This window comes from Agelaius phoeniceus, chromosome 3 (genome assembly GCF_051311805.1).
Source record: "Agelaius phoeniceus isolate bAgePho1 chromosome 3, bAgePho1.hap1, whole genome shotgun sequence".
In the NCBI taxonomy this organism is placed as follows: domain Eukaryota; kingdom Metazoa; phylum Chordata; class Aves; order Passeriformes; family Icteridae; genus Agelaius; species Agelaius phoeniceus.
The window spans coordinates 4,636,232-4,654,714 of record NC_135267.1 but is presented as its reverse complement, the minus strand read 5'-3'; the positions used below and the strand labels follow the sequence as shown (position 1 = coordinate 4,654,714).

Here is an 18,483-nt window from a genome sequence, read left to right as displayed (position 1 = left end):
CTGTGTCTAATGTCATTTTGCATCTCTCAGCCTTCAAAAAGTTTCTCTGGAACCCCTCTCTCCTCTCCCTAACTTAGGAACTGGAAGTTTAACTACATCCATCACACTTCCCAAACTCCTTTCCTTAGGAACAAAACACTGCCCACATAGCATGAGAGAAGGAAAAACTGAAAAGGTGGCAAGCTCAAAACAAAGTTCACTCATTTTTTTCTCTATGTGGAGAGTGACTGACTTTTGGGAGCTCACTATCACCAAGCATTCTGATCCACACTGAGATATCACACCTGAAGTTTAGCTGTGAATAGAAGTAGCCCAGTTCAGAGGAGAATTGATCTTGAGCAGGGACATTGCTCCTCAGACATCAAGAAAAATATGAGAATATGAGAAGAAGAATCTGAGAGAGCAATTTGGTGGTGGCCAGCTGTCCAACATCTGCCCAATCTGGGGTGAAAAGACGCCAGACCGACCGAGGAGTGACCAGATCCAAACCTGTGCCAGCGACATTTGGGTTTGATCCCTATGGCATCCCAATTTAAAATCAAATACTTTGCACCACAAACTTGCAACGTTTGTGGTTTTGTCACCATTTGAGTGACATGGCTGAAGGAATGACATCATCTACAGATCTAAGATATATCCTCTATTCCACCTGTGTTAATGGAACCTATACGCATGCACTTCTTAATTTAGGTTATGGTCAGAAACCACAGTTAAAGTTGGGGGAAAAAAACACCTACTCCAAATTATTTAGCACAGCCCAGAAACCCTTATAAAAGGTCCAGCAGCAGATGTGCCCAGACACCTTCAGCTCAGCAGAGCCCAGGACAAGCATCAGAAGCAATAAGAGAAGGAAGGAAGGAAGATGTCTCCAACTTTTTGCGCTTCTCTGGTAAGAACTTGAATTCTGAGTTTATTTTCCCCCAGTTTGACAGAGACGTATTTAAATCATAATAGATGGAATAGGGATCTGCACCCACCTTTAAAATGCTTATTTAAATCATTAATAATTAAAAAACTTAAAATGTGAGAATGCTCATGGGGCAGCAATGAGACTGCACATCGGTGACATGGAGCTCTCGCAGCATTTTCTGAGGCAAGAAATTGAAAATTCAACCTTAGAGTGTCTTTCTTTCTGTTATACCCTTTCTGCTTTCTTCTGTATTATATTCTTTTCTATAATTTAACATTACAACCAAATTACAACTGGGTGTAAAAATAACTGTCAGCACTGTGAAAATCAGTTAATGAGAAGAAAAGTGGATGTGATGTACAGCACATTTCTCCATAATTACTCCAACCTGCAGTAGGGGCTTTAACCACCAGTTAGGCTGACTGTGGATGAATTTCACACCTGTCTTGCATCCTAAATGTACCAATTCTCTCCAGCTCAGAGCCCTGCTCCTCGTGCTGCTGGCCGTGCTGTCAGCCAGCAGTCCTGCCCAGGGGAAGGTGATCAAGCCTGGGCTCAAGCCAGAGAATCTCTTCAAGCAAGCATCTGCTGGATGCCTGACCCAAAAAGACTCACAATTCCCCCAAACTGTGAGAGTCAACCTCAGCATCAGCAGCACGAACCAGGACACCAGAACCAGTCCAGATGTCAGCAGCCGTTCTCTGGCTCCATGGGATTACAGGTATGATCCCTGTCCCCATGGCCTGGAAAAACACTGGATGCCCTGGCCAGGAAAAATGCTTTCATCTCTATTTTCAGTGCTTCACAGTTGAGACATTTTTGGAAATATGAGGGTATCCATGGCTGTATAATCCTCTTTGAAAGAGAACCAGTACAGAAAGCAGCACAAAAAACCCTGCATGATGTAGGCAATATACAGAAGGCAAAACAAACTACTTTTATAATTTACTAATTAATTTGTATGCTGGGGCAAGCTTTGTCTTCTAAAGCATTCTTTATGTAAAACATCGTTAAAAAAACACCTCAGAGAGTTAATAATGCACCAAATTCAACAGTGGTTTAACACCAGCATTTCATGTTTTGGGGAGCAACTGAAGGATTTAGTTAGTTGGAGTAACACATCGGAAAGCTCAAATAATTTCTGATAAGTCTTTCAAAGTCAGTGCCAGCTCAAAGCAAGTCCTTTGAAAGGCAGTTGCATGCAGCCACACATCCAAAAATATCCGATATTTAGTTACTCACATTTTATTTTGGAAAAACCTGCAGTCTTGGAGAATCGGCTGTCCCCCCACAGGCAGGATGCACAGGTTCCCAAGCAGGGAGCCCAGAGTCACCCAGAATACCCTGCCTTTGGGTTGAAACATTGCCTTTGCTGCCAACCCCCAGGATCGACGAGGACCACGACCGCTTCCCGCGGCTGATCGCGGACGCCGAGTGCCGCCACCGCCGCTGCGTCACCCCCGAGGGGCAGCTGGACCACGGCCTCAACTCCGTGCCCATCACGCAGGAGATCCTGGTGCTGCGCAGGGAGCAGAGGGGCTGCCAGCAGTCCTACAGGCTGGAGAAGAAAAAAATCACCGTGGGCTGCACCTGTGTCACCCCCTTGGTCCAGCACCAGGCCTGAAGGGAGCTGGAGGTGCAAGAGAGAGGAGCCACGGGGAGCTTCCTTGCGTGGAAAGGGCCTCCAAAAAGCTGAATCAAGCCATAAAATTTGTCAAGGATACATCAGAATGTATTGAGAATTAGGCATCTTGGGTAAAAAATAATGTTTTCCCCCCAAAATCTTGAGCTCCACAAATTCAGAATACAGACACCTTCATGTGCCAGGCTGAAAAGTATTGGGAACTCTACCCATCCTTAGTTTACACTTTTAAATGTCTATTTATGTAAATCTATTTATGCTGATGGGAAACATGGTAATAATGTATTATCCTAATATATATTTTTTTAATTATTAAGGTAATTTTTATTTATCTTTGTGTAATAAAAAGAAATCAGTGAAAATCTCTTTGGTATTCTCCTTTCTTTCTAAAGAAGTGTTCCTGATAAAGAAGGAAGGGTTTCTTCCTGAGTGCAAGAAATCACTCTATCATGACCATAAAAGAGATTTACGTGATGTTATATCCTCCAATTCTCTTGATAACATCTACCTCTGCAGCAGTAGAATGTATAGCCCATGGGGGGAAAAAATAAAAAAATAGGGAAAACACCATTTTACCAATAGAAAAGCTAAGATACCTGGAGGAAAATTATTTATAAAGTGGTATCAAAGAGATCCACATTAAAGACTGACAAAAAAAACCAAACCAAACCAAAACAAAACAAAACAAAAAAAAAAAAAATTCTGCTGCATAATTACCCAGTATTCCACCTAATTATCCAATTGGAAAAGGATTTGTAAAGATGAGTTCAACACAACACTTTGAATGCTTCTTTGGGGGGAAAGAAACTCCCTCCCTTAAAACAGCGAGTTTTAGGAGAAAGATTTCCACTGCTGAGCTTCACCTTCACTCCAAAATCACCTGTGAATCTCAGCCCAGCCCCTTTTCCATGGAGCAGAGACACCACCTGGGTACACTGGGGGAAGCTCACAAGAGTCAGGTGGGTGACTGAAGCAATTAACCACATCTGGCAGATTGCAGTCATGATTGCTCTCTGTGTTCGTGCCTGTCCAACACGTTTTCAGCACCTCAAAAGTGGAGCACCCTGACGCAGCACTTGAGCCGCGGCGGATGGCGCTTGCGTGGGTGGGTGTCTGGCACAGCAGGTGGGTTTATTTAAAGCACACTGGGGTTAAAAGTGCCCCAGTGAACATGTTCCCTGGTTCAGAGGGCAAGGCTGGCTGCTAAAGACGCGGATGTTTTGTTTGCTGCTGTCTCAGGGAGGTGTGGCCCTGCTGAGGCGCCAGCAAGTGCAACAGCAAATACAGAACTTGCAGAGGAACAGAGCTCAGGGCTGAGAGTCTCTAACCAGAGGGAAGCTCCTCTCAGGTGAAAGCATCTTCTCCAGATCCAGCTGTGATCATCCCAAATTTGCTACTGGGAATTACTCCCTCCAGCTGTTCCAGTGAGCCCAAACCCTCCCTAACCTGCTCCAGGTGGGTTAGCCTGTAACCTAAACCCACAGCACAGCCATGCCATTCCCTGACCTGGCAGATAAACACTGGGCCAAGGAAACATTGATTAACTCAGGCTGATCCCAGTACCTGCAATCACAGCAGTGGACTCCTGTCCACACCTTCAGTTACCTTCAAACATTGATGTAACTTTGCCTAAACAGAGGAATCTAGGAGTGTATGTGATCCTAACTTACCTAGTTTCTGTTCTTATCTCCAGTTATTCTTCCTTAAGCTCTCCTGCAGGGCCTGAAGTTTAACCCAGCTGACTGTCCCACAAGTTATTAAGCAAGAATGGACTTCAAAAAAAAAAAAACCAAAAAAACCCTAAAACAAAAAGCATCAAGGAACACTCATCCTTCAAGGTTTTCAAAGATTGATATAAATATTAGTCCAGGAACATTGAAACAGAACTGACTTCCTTGTTGTTTAGATAATCTCTTAACATCCTACCACTCCTAGAAGGAGTTTTTGTCAAATGATCTGCAATTAACCCAAGTAACTTCCAACAGTTAAAATCACAGAAAGTCCAACCTTTTCTTCCCTGGAAGTCATGTGCCACTAGCTGGAGTTGGCACATGTGTAGTGGGGACTGGAAAATGCTGAGAGAGCTATGCTGAGGTGGAAAACCTCAGAAACAGGTCAGAAAGAGATGACACAGCTGGAGCATGGAAAAGCCAACAGCTTTTTGCTGACAAACTTCACAGATCAGCATCATCATCATGGAAGGGAATGGGCTGGAAGGACCTTAAAGGTCATTTAATTCCAACCCCCCTGCCATGGGCAGGGACACCTTCCACTACCCCAGGTTGCTCCAAGCCCTGTCCAACCTGGCCTTATGGAAGATACACTCCCTTGCAAAAATCCAGCATGATTTTTGTTGAACCATTTACCAACCCAGCTAAATCTGAGCCTTAGGACAGAATCACTTTTATTTATTTGGACAACTCTGTGCTCACACCTACAGGCTGCTTGGGTGCTCTACATGCTCCTGCAGAAGCATTTAATAGGTTAATTAATAAACTAGATATATAGGGCCAAAGGACTGTTTTCTTTCCTACTGCAAGGAACTCCTGGCACCATGAGCCAAGAGATTTTCCTTCCTGATTTCCTTCCTTGCTGTGTTCAGTTGGAAAGGTGCAGAATAATCCCAAACCATTGCATCCTGACAAGGGTGACCTCATCAGTGTCCTTATCCTTCTACAATCAATAATGACACAATGAGACACCAAAGAGAGTAGAGCTCCTCTTTCACCCATGCACAGCTCTTATCAGTTTGAGGTTCAACAGGTAAAGATTGTTCCTCCTTGTTTTCAAGAGTTTCAGTGCAAATTTCTGCTAATTTGATGCTCTTCAGTGATATTGTCATTGGAGGGAGCGGGGCGGAATTGCTGCAAAACCCTCTCCAACATTAAAGTTTCCAGTCCAGCACTGCTCCCCATCTCAGCTTCGTGTCAGTTTGCAAAACCTGAGCAACAGTGTCTTGGCAACCTGTGAGTGAAACCCAGCAGAAAGGGAAGTTTGAAATTGGATTTTTGCAGATAATCACGCTCATCATTGCCACTTATCAAAGCAATCTGGATGGAAACCAGATTCTTCTAAAGGTGCTGCAGATTCAGCTGTAATGAGGGCCAAGAACACAAGTTTCAGAAGTCTGAAATAAAAAGCCACCCTTAAAAATTATAGGGTCACGTTAGAGGGGAGATAAACCATCTCTATTCATTTACCAGAACTGGGAATCTTGATCATGATATAAATATACTGTGCTTACTAAGAATGCAGATAAACAGAAACATGATGGTTTGTACTGATTTTACTCACTCATAGAAAGCTGTGCCCAGAAAACAGCATTTTGTCAGTCTATGAGCCCCAAAGTGCGTCAAACATATTTTTAATATTTTGTTGAAGTTATAGGAAAAGGTAGAAAAGCTGAGCCACTTTTCTTAAGGAAGAATAAATAAACAATTACACCAAAAGCAAGAAGGGATTTCTCTGAAGAAGTAAGGGTCTGAACCTCCTCCCCTGTCTAGCCCTGGAAGTATGGGGAATAGTTAGAAAATATGAAAAATGTTTTTAATCCTAGAATATCCTGAGTTGGAAGGGACACAGAAGGATCATTGAAGTCCAGCTCCTGGAACTCCTCTTTGTGAGCAGCAAAGGCAGAAAGTGTAGTCTGTGTCTGGTGCTGAGCCTGGCTGGCATCTTCTCAGCTCCTGACAGCCAGCACCAGCCCATGCCATCCCCACCAACAGCTCTGGCTCTGCTGACTGGTACCAGACAATCACACACATTTTAAGCAGGTTTGGGATTTTTTTCGTCACTGCCTTGCAACAGTGCTGTAGGAAATGCAGAATCAGCCCACTCATTCTTCTCGAGCACGAGGTTAAAAATAATATCAAAGCAGGAAAAGGGAGAAGGAGATGGAAACAAAAGGAGATTGTGGCATTATAGAATGGTTTGGGTTGGACATTGAAGATCATCTCATTTCATCCTCCTGCCATGGGCAGGGACGTCTTCCACTATCCCAGGTTGCTCCAAGCCCCATCCAAACTGGCCTGGACACTTCCAGGGATGGAACAGCCACAGCTTCTCTCTGCCACTGCCTCACCACCCTCACAGGGAAGGTCAAGGAAAGTCTCCTGTTTTGGAGGTGATGGTGGCACAGGAGCCACCAGGTTTCTGGTCTGGTTTCTCGGGCCATCTCCAGAACCTGCAGCTGATACAGAAACTCATCCTATCATCTGTACCCATCATGTTGGCACCAACCCACAGATCCCCACAGGACTGATCAGAAAATTGCTCATTACCTTAAAATTTTGCCTGTAATGTCAAACTCCCAATAAACCATGTCTACTTTCCAGCCATTAACCCTCTGCCTTACCGAACAGATAATTCTTGTTTTTTTCCAACCTTTTCACTTGCAACCTTTCCATTCTTTACATGTTTAATTTTGTAACATTTCCCAAAGCAGTGATTTTTGTGGAATAGGTTGCCATGGCCTGCAGTCCCTTTGAACACTCCCAGGAGCACCTGCCTGTGGTCAGGAGTCCAAAGAGGCCTGAGATACTTTTTAGTCAACATGTCCACAGGTCACAGCACAGGTGTGGGAGGAGGCATCTACCTGTGCTGGGTCACTGCTGTGCCCCCCAGCCCGTGGTAATGCAGGGGGCTCTGCCCTGTGCTCCATCCAACATCCCACAGGAGCTGCCACCCCAGGATCAGCTGCCAGAACACACAGCCAAGGGGAGCAGTGAGCCAAAAAACAAAAGTAGGAGGTTAGGGAGAGGAAATCAGAAGAGAAAAGGAATGGGAAAGGCCACGAGGCTCAGATACCAACCTGTGACTGGAGGCTGCTTAGCCCAGCAGGTTACAAGACGACAAGGTGGCACTGCTGCTACACCTCCAGCTGTGTCTTCTCCTCCTCCTGGTAAAACAGCCCAGCCCCTGGAGGATGCTCCAAGCCCCACTGCAGAGCCAGAGATGCCCAGCTAGGCACCCAGGGTCTGGGGCCACTGCTGCAAAGGGAACAAACCAAGCCAAGCCTTTAGCAAAGGCTGTGAATTGCACTTGCTCTCGGTGCTGATATGACTGTGCTGTTTACAAGAAGCTAAAATTTGTTTGCCATGTTCGCTGATTCATAGAATCACAGGGTGGTTTATGTTGGAAGGGACCTTAAAGATCATCTAGTTCCAACCCCCAAATTAATAGATTGCTGGCAGCAAAAACCAGCGCCCAAAAAATAACTAGGCTTGTATTTACAAGCTGCTGCACTCTAAGAATGATGCCATTAGGAGGAAACAAACCCCACGTACAAGCAATGCCTCCCTGAGTGGTGTGTGTGGTTTGCAGCTGAGAGCTCTGCCTGCAAAACCTCATGACCCATGGGTGAAACTTCTTTAATTAGCCATATATTTTGTATTTTCCTAATTAGCCACTTCATTATCCATCCAGTTAGGGCCACTCTTAGGGTAAGCTGGTGGGTGTTTAGGAGCATCAGCACAGGATGATGCCACGAACCCAGTGTCAAAGTAATTATGACTGAGAGGAGAGATGTAGGGTGGTTTTCTCCCTGAAAAAACAAGTGAGGGCAGCCCCAGGAGGCAGGTTTGTGGAGAGAAGTAGGTCAGGAGTAAGAAGAAGGTTGCAATTTCCTGGTCAGTGGTTACCGAGAGAGGAGAGCAGGAGACGCCTCCCTGGGCTGGCTCTGCACCACAAGAAGAGCTCAGCGGTCATAACGAAACAGCTGCTGCCACAAACGGGGGCAGATGCTCCTAACTGAGTGAGAAGGGCACCCACGGATGGTTGGAGAGGCTCCCAGTGACCCACGGGGCACAGAACACACCTGACTCAACAAAGAGCACCAGAGGATGTGAGAGCCTGGATGAGAGATGTGGGAATTTGTTGTATCCAGCATGTTACAACAGCCCAGGGTGGTGGGTGACAGAGCCACACCTGCAGCTGGCAGCTCCAGCTGCAGACAAGCCTGAAGACCCTTTAATTTTGGTTACAATGCATTATATAATTTTCTTTGCTGAGCATCTTAATACTGAAGAACCAATCTATACCTCTACTTCTACCTATAGCCTATCATAACTGCTATAATTACCATATTCATGTTACTCTTCTCCAATCACAAAATGTTAGTGTGTTACTGTTTAAGATAACAGTTGTTTTTCAGTTTTCTTGCAGTGGAAAATTCTGAGACTTTTTTTCTACTTGCAACATTGGCAGTCTTGTTTGCCTGTGGGATCTTTATGCTCGGTAAAAACATCTTCTGTTTGTGGTGTGTTTATCCTTTGCTCCAAGCCATACAAACCCCTTCTAAGTAACATACCCTTTGCCTTCCTAGTTATCCAGTAAGACTGGCTCAGCAATTCTTTTCTTCTATATCAAAACTTGCTTTCATTTCTATTCCTTCTTCAGATTCTACATTCAAAAGAATCTTTCTGCCAAGCATGCCTATCTGTTAAACTTTCTTGTCAAACTTTCATCCATCCCAACAAGAAGAGACATCATAGAATTGCAGAATCACAAAATTGTGGAATGTTTGGGGTTGGAAGAGAACTCAAAGACCATCTCATTCCATCCCCTGCCACCTTCTGCTATCCCAGGTTGCTCAAAGCCCTGCCCAACCTGGCCTGGATTCATTTAGACCCAACAACTCACCTCCCACTCTGGGGAGGAAACCCAGGGTCTACCTGCACCAGGTGGATCTGATTTAAAGTGGTTTCTGTGCAGTCAAAATGAAATACTAGAATGTTTGCATGGGTTTGTCCTGATTTAAATGTAAAAGGAAATGCAGGCTTAAAACCTCCTGCAACAGAAACCAAACTCAGAGGTCTGAGAGCCTGGCTCAGATCTGGATGAAAGAGGAGCAATATCTAAAAAAGGAACATTGCAGTAATTTGATGAAATAGTAGATAGTTATAGGATCATGGAATATCCTGAGGGACGCACAAGGATCACCCAGTCCAGCTCCTGAGCAGTGAGCTGTGCCAGGCTGTGTTCCCTGTGCAGCTCAGGGAGGGAAAGGGCAATTCCTCATTTCCTAAGGCAGGACACCTCAGCCCAGCAGCAAACCAGGCCCTGCATGTCCAGCTCCTGGTTCCTGGATGTGAGGAATCCTCATCCACCACTTCAATCCCATCCAGCACCTGTGAATTACCTGGCTGGGGAGCAGTGAGATGAAGCCATCTGGCATCTCCCTGCATTCCTGCTCAGCCAACCATTCTGCTGGGGGAGGAGAGGGTTGTTTATAGGGGTTTATAAAGCTCGCCTGGAGGAGGATAGGACAGAGCTTTCCCATCCCAAATTCTGGCTGCAGCCCTGGAATGTGACATCTCCTGTCTCTTTTCCCACCATCCCTAGACACCATCCCAGAGGTCTAAAAAACCTCATTCCATTGCCACCACTGCCTGCAGAACCTCCCTTCACTGCTTTCAGCCTCTTCTTTGTGTCTTTTCATCTACTTAGGCTGCAAGTTCTCTTCTGCTCCCTCTTACTCATCTCACTGCACAGGAAAATACCCAATCTGCGCCAAAATCTCTCAGTGCTACTGCAGCACAAACCCCTTCTCTGTGTCTGTTGTCATTCTGAACTACCATGAAAAACCATTTTTTTAAATAAAATATTATTTTTATTCAGCAGATAAGTTATTGAATAAATACAGATTAAATTTATCAATATTTTTATACTCTGAGCACACACAGAATCATAAATACAGCCATAAATAGAAGACATAAATAGAAATATAGATATCTGTTGGTTCTTTACCATTTTTGCACTCAACAAGTGGAATCAGTTGCCTCCCAAAATGTTTTGAAATAAATCAATTGCAGCACTGACATAAACTGAGACTGTGGTGACAACCAGGCCTGGTGGCACCAATGTCTGACTGACACCAGGAATATCCCAGTGAGCAGGGATGGCCAGAGAAGGGAAATGGGATAGGGATGAAGAAGGGAGGGAGGAAGGTGCAGGATGAGGAATGTTTTGTGGCAGTGCTGGTGGGCATGTATTCAATTAGGGCAATTTACTGCCAAGGACAATTTTGGAAACTATAATTAGTTTGATTCACCAAACTGATATAAACCACAATGAAAAATAAATTTTTAAAAAGCACTGCTTTCCCCTCTCACTGCTTGGGGCCACAAACAAAACTCTTCCTCCCCTCCACCACCAGCTACCAACGATCCCCATCCTGAAATCCATAAATGAACAACAGCAAGAATCACGAGTTTCAGGAGACAATTTGAAAGGGGAATGACGACTTGAATTCCTGGAGCGCGAAGCGGGCAGCTGTGGGATTCCACCAGAGGCATTTTTATGGGATTTACTCCCTCTTTCCAACGCTGCCTGCCCTGATGGCTGCCGCTAGGACTGGTGCTGGATGACGGGGGTGACACAGGTGCAGCCCACAGTGATGATTCTCTTCTCCAGGCGATAGGAGGGGACGCAGCCGCGCTGCTCCCGCCGCAGCACCAGGATCTGCTGCTGGATGGGCACTGAGTTGAGGCTGTGGTCCTCCTGCCCCAGGGGGGTCACACAGCCCAGCAGGCGGCACTGGGCATCGGCAATCACCCGCGGGAAGCGGTCGGGATCCTCGTCCAGCCTGGGAACAGGGACACAAAACTGATTGAAGCGCCTGTGTTACACTGTTATATTTTTCTGGAAAAATTTCTTCGCTGGGATTTTTTTCTCCTGGGAAGCTGAGAAGCCTCAGAGAAAAAGGAAAATAATATTGTCCTGGATTGTCAAGCAATTGTATTCTATTTGCCATCTGTATGGCAGGTGTCTTCTGTTAAGTGGGCAGTTTTCCTTATCTCTTCCACAACTGGGGAGACATCTGATAACAGCTATTGAATGTCACTGCATGACTGATAAGGACTACACCATCCCATTGGGAGATGCTCCGCCCAGAGGGGAGAGCCAAGCATTCCTACCCAGATATAATCTGGAGATCCTGGAATACCAACACAGCTTCTCCATTGGATTTCCCAGAGGAACACTTGCTCTCTTCCCCTGGATCGTCAGAGGAAGACTGCACCCTGCTCCAGCAGAACCACACCTGACACTGCAGGAAGGCTGCAGCCACATTTCCAATGGGACTGCTACCAACACCCTGACCAACAGAGTGTCAGGTTGTGTCCTGACTCTGTCAGTGTTGTTTTGGTTTACTGCATTGTTTATATTTTTATTTCCTTCCCTATTAAAGATCTGTTATTCCCTGCTCCCATATTTTTTCCCTGAGAGCCCCTTAATCTAAAATTTATAGCAATTTGGAGGGAGGGGGGGATCACATTTTCTATTTCAGGGGAGGCTCCTGCCCTCCTTAGCAAACACCTGTCTTTTGAAACCAAGACCAATATTACCTCATTTGCTTCTCCTGTGTTTTGCTGCTTTGGAATGTGTTTGGAGATTGTTTATCCAACATGTGAATTGTTTTGACTTAATACCCAATCATGGTTCAGCTGTGTCAAGGCTCTGGAGAGTCTCAAGTTTTTCATTAGCATCTTGTTAAGCCTTCTGTAAGTATCCTTTGTCTATTCTTTAGTATTGTTTTAGTATAGCATAATAAATATATATAATATAATATAATATAATATAATATAATATAATATAATATAATATAATATAATATAATATAATATAATATAATATAATATAATATAATATAATATAATATAATATAATATAATATAATATACCATAAAATAATAAATTAGCCTTCTAAAAACATAAAGTCAAATTCATCTTTCCTCCCCACGACAGGAAACCCCAAAAATACCACACACTTGGATGTCATGGTTTGGTAGGATCTTCTCGTTTATATCTCCATCATCCTATTTAACCTGTGCTTTCTCACTGTGAGACACAAAGGATTTCCTTATCCTCAGTGGTTTCACAATGATTTCCTAGAAATGGAATCAGCACTGGCAGGGTAATATTGCTGTACCATTCTTTAGGAGCTGATGAATGGAGTGGAGCTGGGTTAAATAATACAGAACTCACAACTGGCCTATTCATTTTTGTTTGGTTTTAATTTCTGCATTTGGATGTTACTTTCTGTTAGGAAAATATGAAATTTCAATGTACTCACATCATTCTTTTCCTAGAAGAATAATTAATTTCATTATTATTTCAACCCCATGCAGCACTACAAGCTTGGGGCAGAGGGGTTAGAAAGGTACTCAGAGGAGCTGGGGAAGGGTCTGGAGTACCAAAAGTAGCTGAAGGAGCTGGGAAAGGGGCTCAGCCTGGAGAAAAGGAGGCTCAGGGGGGACCTTGTGGCTCTGCACAACTCCCTGAGAGGAGGGGACAGGCAGGGGGGTCAGGCTCTGCTCCCAGAGAACAAGGGACAAGAGGAAATGGCCTCAAGTTGCTCCAGGGGAGGTTTAGATTGGATATTAAGAAAAATTTCTTCCCTGAAAGGGCTGTTAAGGCCTGGCACAGCTGCCCAGGGAGGTGTTGGAATCACCATCCCTGGAGGGCTTTAAAAGTCATGTGCATGTGGCACTTGGGGATATGGGTGGCCTTGGCAGTGCTGGGGAATGGTTGGACTCAAAGATCTCAGAGGGCTTTTCCAGCCTCAATGATTATATGACTGATAAAGACTGACAAAATGGTTAAAAACCGTTCCAGTTATAGCCCCTTGCACTGCAAACAGTTTCTCCTGAACAAATCTCAGCCAGCATCAGAACCATATTCAAGGTTCTAGGCATACAATGAGAATGAACCACAGTCACCACAAAAAACCATTTGTGGTGTGGCACAGCCCTCACGATTTAGAGAACACCAGAACAGTTACCTGTAATCCCAAGGAGCAAGAGACCGGTTCCTGACATCATGGACCATCCCAAAGGCTTGATCTGAGTTGCTGATCCGAATGTCAACGTTCACTGTTGTGGGGAATTTGGGATCCTTTTGGTTCGGGCAGCCTTCCCTCAGCCTGGCAGAGGCACCAGCCTTTCTGTGGGGTGAGCTCCTCACAGTGAGGGCTAAAAGCAGCACCAAAACCAGTGATCTGAACTGGGAGAGAGAAAGGTGTCATTAGTCCTGCCCAGTCAGGAAAGAGAGAGCACAAAGAGCCAAGTCTTGGTTAGACTGGACCATCTTCATACTTGTGTTTGTGTGAAATGGGCCAAGATGAGCAAATAGCAAAATGATGTTAATAGAACTCATCATAACTGATGCTAAACTCTGATTTAAATTCTGGTTCGTGGTTGATTCTGCACAAGGAAGAGCATCTGCCCAACAAGCTATGAGGATCCTACTCTGTGGTCACACAGCACCATCTTTTCATCTAAAAATTGGAGCAAGGACTCAGCTGACCCCTGTGCCTAAGCTTAAAACCTTGCCCAGCCATGGCTTTCTCAGTACAGTAAAAACTGGCCACCCACAGCCATCTGCTGGAAATGGCCCTTTTCCCAAGAAAATCTGAGATTCTGGGCCCATTTCCAGCAGGCAGAGTTTTAGTAAATAATCGAATCATGGAATATCCTAAACTGAAAGGGAAACACAAGGATCATTAAGCCCAGTTCTTAAAAAGAAGACAAAATAAATGCAGGGCTTTTAAGAAAATCACAGGAGCTGACAGTGCTGCAAATGCTACCCAGGCTGAAATTCAAATGCATCCACAGTGAAATTTCAGCAGTTTTGATAACGTTATCTGCCAATCCCACATCAGCAGTGCTGATGAGTGAGAGATAAATAAATAATGAGTGACAGATAAATAAATAAATAAGTCCATCACACCCTTGTCACTCCAGCACCAAGCAGCTGCATCAGACACACCCAGCATCCCATTCAGCTCCCAGCAAGACTGAAAGGGTTTTCTGCACAAATCAGGAGATCTGCACCCTGCTTTTCTCTCTTGCAGCAAATACATCTTATCCTTTGTTTTAGATATAGGTACTTACCCCAGCAGAGCTGCTGAAAGCCATGGTAACCTCCCTGCTGCTCTGGGTGGATGTTAGGGTGACAGGACAAGAGAATTCTCCTTCTCTGAGACCCTTTCCACCCTGCTTGTGTCTCAAAGCCAGTTGTGCTCTCCATTTTATAGCAAAGCTGAGGCACTGCCACCCTTTCCATTGCAGCACAGCTGGCTTACCTGACCCGAGGTTAGGAGCTGATATTGCAATTTTTAGCCCACTTCCTCCCATCTACCTCCAAAAAAGGGAAGGGCAAATACTACTACCAGCATCCCAAATCAGCCAATAGCATTTATTTAGGCAGATCAAGAGATAAGGAAAGAAAAAAAAAAAACCAAATTGTTTAGGCAGGTGGTTTTTTTTTTCACTCCTTTCCACCCCCTTCTTTCTAATAATAGAGTTCTTTCACCACAAACTCATGTGGATGCACTTCCACGTGCCTCAAACAAGCCCAACAGCAGAGATCAGAGAGCTGCAAAGTCAGGCACCCAGCAGGGGTCTCAAAATGAGGGCAGGACATGGAACTTCACCATTTAACCTCCCTTCGACTGCACAATCCACAGCCAGCCCGTTTTAGGGATCTCTGTGTCCAGCAGGGACTGGGCAGGGGAAGAGTAAGCGCCATGGGGAATTCCTGCTGGGGGATATCAGGGCACCAGGAGCTGGGACGCCTTCCCTGCTGTGGTGGCACATTGTGGAGAATTCTGAACACTCTTGCATGCCCTGTTAGGGCCCTGACCACCTTCACTGGCCTTGACCACCACCAGGAGCCCCATTCTGGCTCAGCTTTGACTCCCAGTCCCTGCCTGAGCTGTGCTGTTGGAATATTGGTCTTCTATCCTTTCTCTGGCCCTGTAAATTGGTGGACCTTGGAGCAGCGTTTCTGCTGTTGGGCTCCTTGCTCATGCATGGTGGGGAATGGAGCTGGAGCACAAGGAGGGGCCCAGATTTATGGAATAATCTGGAGCTAGTCCACTTTGATATCTTTAGTGTGGGAACCTAGGAAATTCCTCTGAGTGCCCTGGAGGACTCGAGACCCTGGCAGGGGGCTCAGAGACCTTGGCATGGAGTCAAAAACACCTGTGCCTTTGATTTTAACCCATGGAAACAATTACCAACTTTGTGCAAGGAGTTACAAGCCACAAGAGCTTGAATAGAATAATAGTGAATTATCACAGGGTGAAAAAGCAGAATTTTGGTGTTTTTAGAATGAGGGTTCAGGAGGCAAGATGGAGGAATCTGGGCATGTCCTGTCTTTCTCCTTCTTCTTCTTAGCCTCCATCTTCTGCTGTGATGTTGGCACTTTTAGATTGGTTTAGAGTAGGAACTCACTGCCTAACATAGGTGATAGCTATTGGGAAATTATTGTAAATAAAGTAGATGTAGTTTTTAGTATAAAAGATAACACTGCCCCGAGGGTGGTCAGTGTGCCATGAACCAACCTGCCAGACAGACCTCAGCAGGCCAGAGAAAGAATGTTGTAGATAACAAACAATAAACAACCTTGAGAACGAGAACAGAAGAATCCTGACTCTTTCTTTGGCTGCTGGGCTAGAAAAAGATACTCTCTGACACATCTTGGGGTCATCATGACCACAGAGACCCCTGAGACTTTAGCACTCCCATGCACAGTTCCTTACTGATCACCTTTATCATTCCCTTTGCACACTTTGCTCCTGCACTTCCAACAAGTCTTGCACAATCCCAAAACACTCTAATAAGTCCCATGGCCCTGTAGCCAGAAAAGTGGTGTGAGGAAAGCCTCTCCTGACTTGTCTGGTGGGACTCATGTGAGATATGTTGGGACTTGGGTTGACCATCATCCTTGAACAGCCCTGAAAGAGCTGGGTCAGAAGCTTCATTTGAATTCCTCCACCTGGTCCTGTTCCTTTGTGTTCATGGAAGATTTAATCCCTCTCAATCACACAATCCTTACTTAATAACTAATAGGAGAGGCAGGCATGGAAATGGAAGTGGAAACAGGATTCTGCAGCCTGTGAGCCAGAAAGGAGCAGCCACCAACTGGAAAGGTGTTGCATGTGGTGTTTCCCTGGAGCACCAGGCAGGTCTCTTTGGGAGTAAAAGCTGTTTTTATGGCAGAAAAAAAAAAACAAAACCCACATAACAACTTGATGAAGCTTATTTGTGGAGAAAAGCCCTGAGAGAAACCTTTCCCAAAGCTATGTAACCAAGCTGGAAGCAAAAGACTAAAGTGTAGGACTCTTCACACAAATTCATCTGAAGTAATTCAGGAAATCAACAGATTCATGACATTTTCAGTCCTACAAAAAGAAAATCAGAAACCTCTCACAAACTCACAAAACTTTCCAAGGAAAAGGGGCTGATGATGCCTGCTCTGTCACCTCCCTTGAATCACAGCAGCAGAAATCTCCAGTGACTGATGATTTACATCTCTGCAGGATGTTGTCATGACTTTGTGGTCTGGTTCAACCGACAGCTCAGAGCCCAGCCACTCTCCTCCTGTACATTTATCACATTTCAGGTTACCCAATCCACCTGAGGCAACACCAGTGCTGTGACACATTCTGTTCCTATTCTGACTGTCCCTAATATTCACCAGCGCATCGACTGAGATGCGACACAGAGCGTGGAGGAGCAAGAGAGGGTAGAATTACCAGAAATCCACTTTTTTTAGCCCAGAAGCTGACCTCCTTTTTTTCCCCCTGGGCGTTCACCCTGAAAGGAAAGGGCACTGCCATGAAAATGGGTTGGATTGTGCAGGAACGGGGTGGAGTGGAAACGGTTACGTGTGATGAAGCAATGATGTTGTCACACCCAACACCAGGTTGTGAACCCCCACCACCACTTTCCACTCACTTCTTGTGTCTTCAGCAGCTTCTAACTTCAGCAGGGATTCCCTCTTTGACCAGAATTTCCTATAACTGAACTTGTCTTGACGAGTTGAAGTTCGCTAAAAAAAAAATTTCATCAAAAAGAGGCCACCAAACATGAATCATCACAAGGGAGGGAAAATACTTTTATTCCTAGAATCACAGAATGACTCTGGTGGGAAGGGACAGTAAAGATCATAGAGTTCCAATCCCCTGCCATGGGCAGGGGCACCTTCCACTATCCCAGGCTGCTCCAAACCATGGCCTTGGACAATTCCAGGGATCCAGGGGCAGCCACAGCTTCTCTGGGCACCCTGTGCCAGGGCCTCCCCACCCTCACAGGGAAGATTTTTTTCCTTATATATAGGAATATAAAGTTATCTCAAAAAGCTTTTCCCTCTCACACATCAAGGGCTTGGAGCAGGGGTGGGGACTGGGAGATAAAAGAGTATTTTAATTCCAGTTACAAGAACTCTTCTACTCGAGTTCCTATAAGGAAACAGCACTGCAGGATATGTTACACACTTAGGTTCAGGTTTTCATGGATGAATCACAGAATAATATGGGATGGAAAGAACCTTACAGACCATCCAGTCCCACCCCCTGCCATGGGCAGGGGCACTTTTCACAAGACCAGGTGCTCAGAGGAGCTTCCACAGCTGAAATCACAGCCACTGAAATCTCCAGGTGACAGGGTCAAATAAAAATTTCAGCTGCAGCACAGGAGGACACAGTCTGTACTTCCAGCAGATTGCTCCTGCCTCTCAAGCCACCTTGGGCAATTTTTCCCTTGTCAACAAAGATTTCTCTCCCAGTTGCAAAGGATGTACCGAGGTGGCCACCACCACACGGGGATGGGAGTCACCCACAGCCTACAGCCAGCCCTTGTCTACAGGATAGGGAATTACCCAGATTTCTCTACCCTGGAGCTCCTCCTGGTGTCCTCTCACGGGAAATTCAGTATTGGTTCCCCAGCTGTAAGGGCAGGGAAAACACAAAACCATGGAATTATGGAATGGGCAGGGACACCTTCCACTAGTCCAGGTTGCTCCAAGGTCCATCCAAACTGGCCTTGGACACTTCCAGGGATCCAGGGGCCTCACCACCCTCATAGGAAAAAAATTCTTCCCAATATCCCATCTATCCCTGCCCCCTGGAAGTGAGAAGCCATTTCCC

General features: G+C 45.3%; 2 protein-coding genes across 2 annotated transcripts; one reads left to right on the top strand and one right to left on the bottom strand.

The window, feature by feature from the left end:
* Nucleotides 1-862: 862 nt before the first annotated feature.
* LOC129118795 (interleukin-17F-like) lies at nucleotides 863-2,534 on the top strand. The gene is made up of 3 exons (XM_054630378.2): nucleotides 863-889; nucleotides 1,387-1,631; nucleotides 2,297-2,534. Exons 1-3 carry the CDS (start codon nucleotides 863-865, stop codon nucleotides 2,532-2,534), a joined length of 510 nt encoding a protein of 169 aa, XP_054486353.1.
* An 8,364-nt stretch (nucleotides 2,535-10,898) lies between these two features.
* Nucleotides 10,899-14,467, bottom strand: LOC129118764 (interleukin-17F-like). Its single transcript, XM_054630330.2, has 3 exons — nucleotides 14,444-14,467; nucleotides 13,333-13,553; nucleotides 10,899-11,136 (listed from the first exon to the last, which is right to left on the bottom strand). Exons 1-3 carry the CDS (start codon nucleotides 14,465-14,467, stop codon nucleotides 10,899-10,901), a joined length of 483 nt encoding a protein of 160 aa, XP_054486305.1.
* Between the last annotated feature and the right edge of the window lie 4,016 nt (nucleotides 14,468-18,483).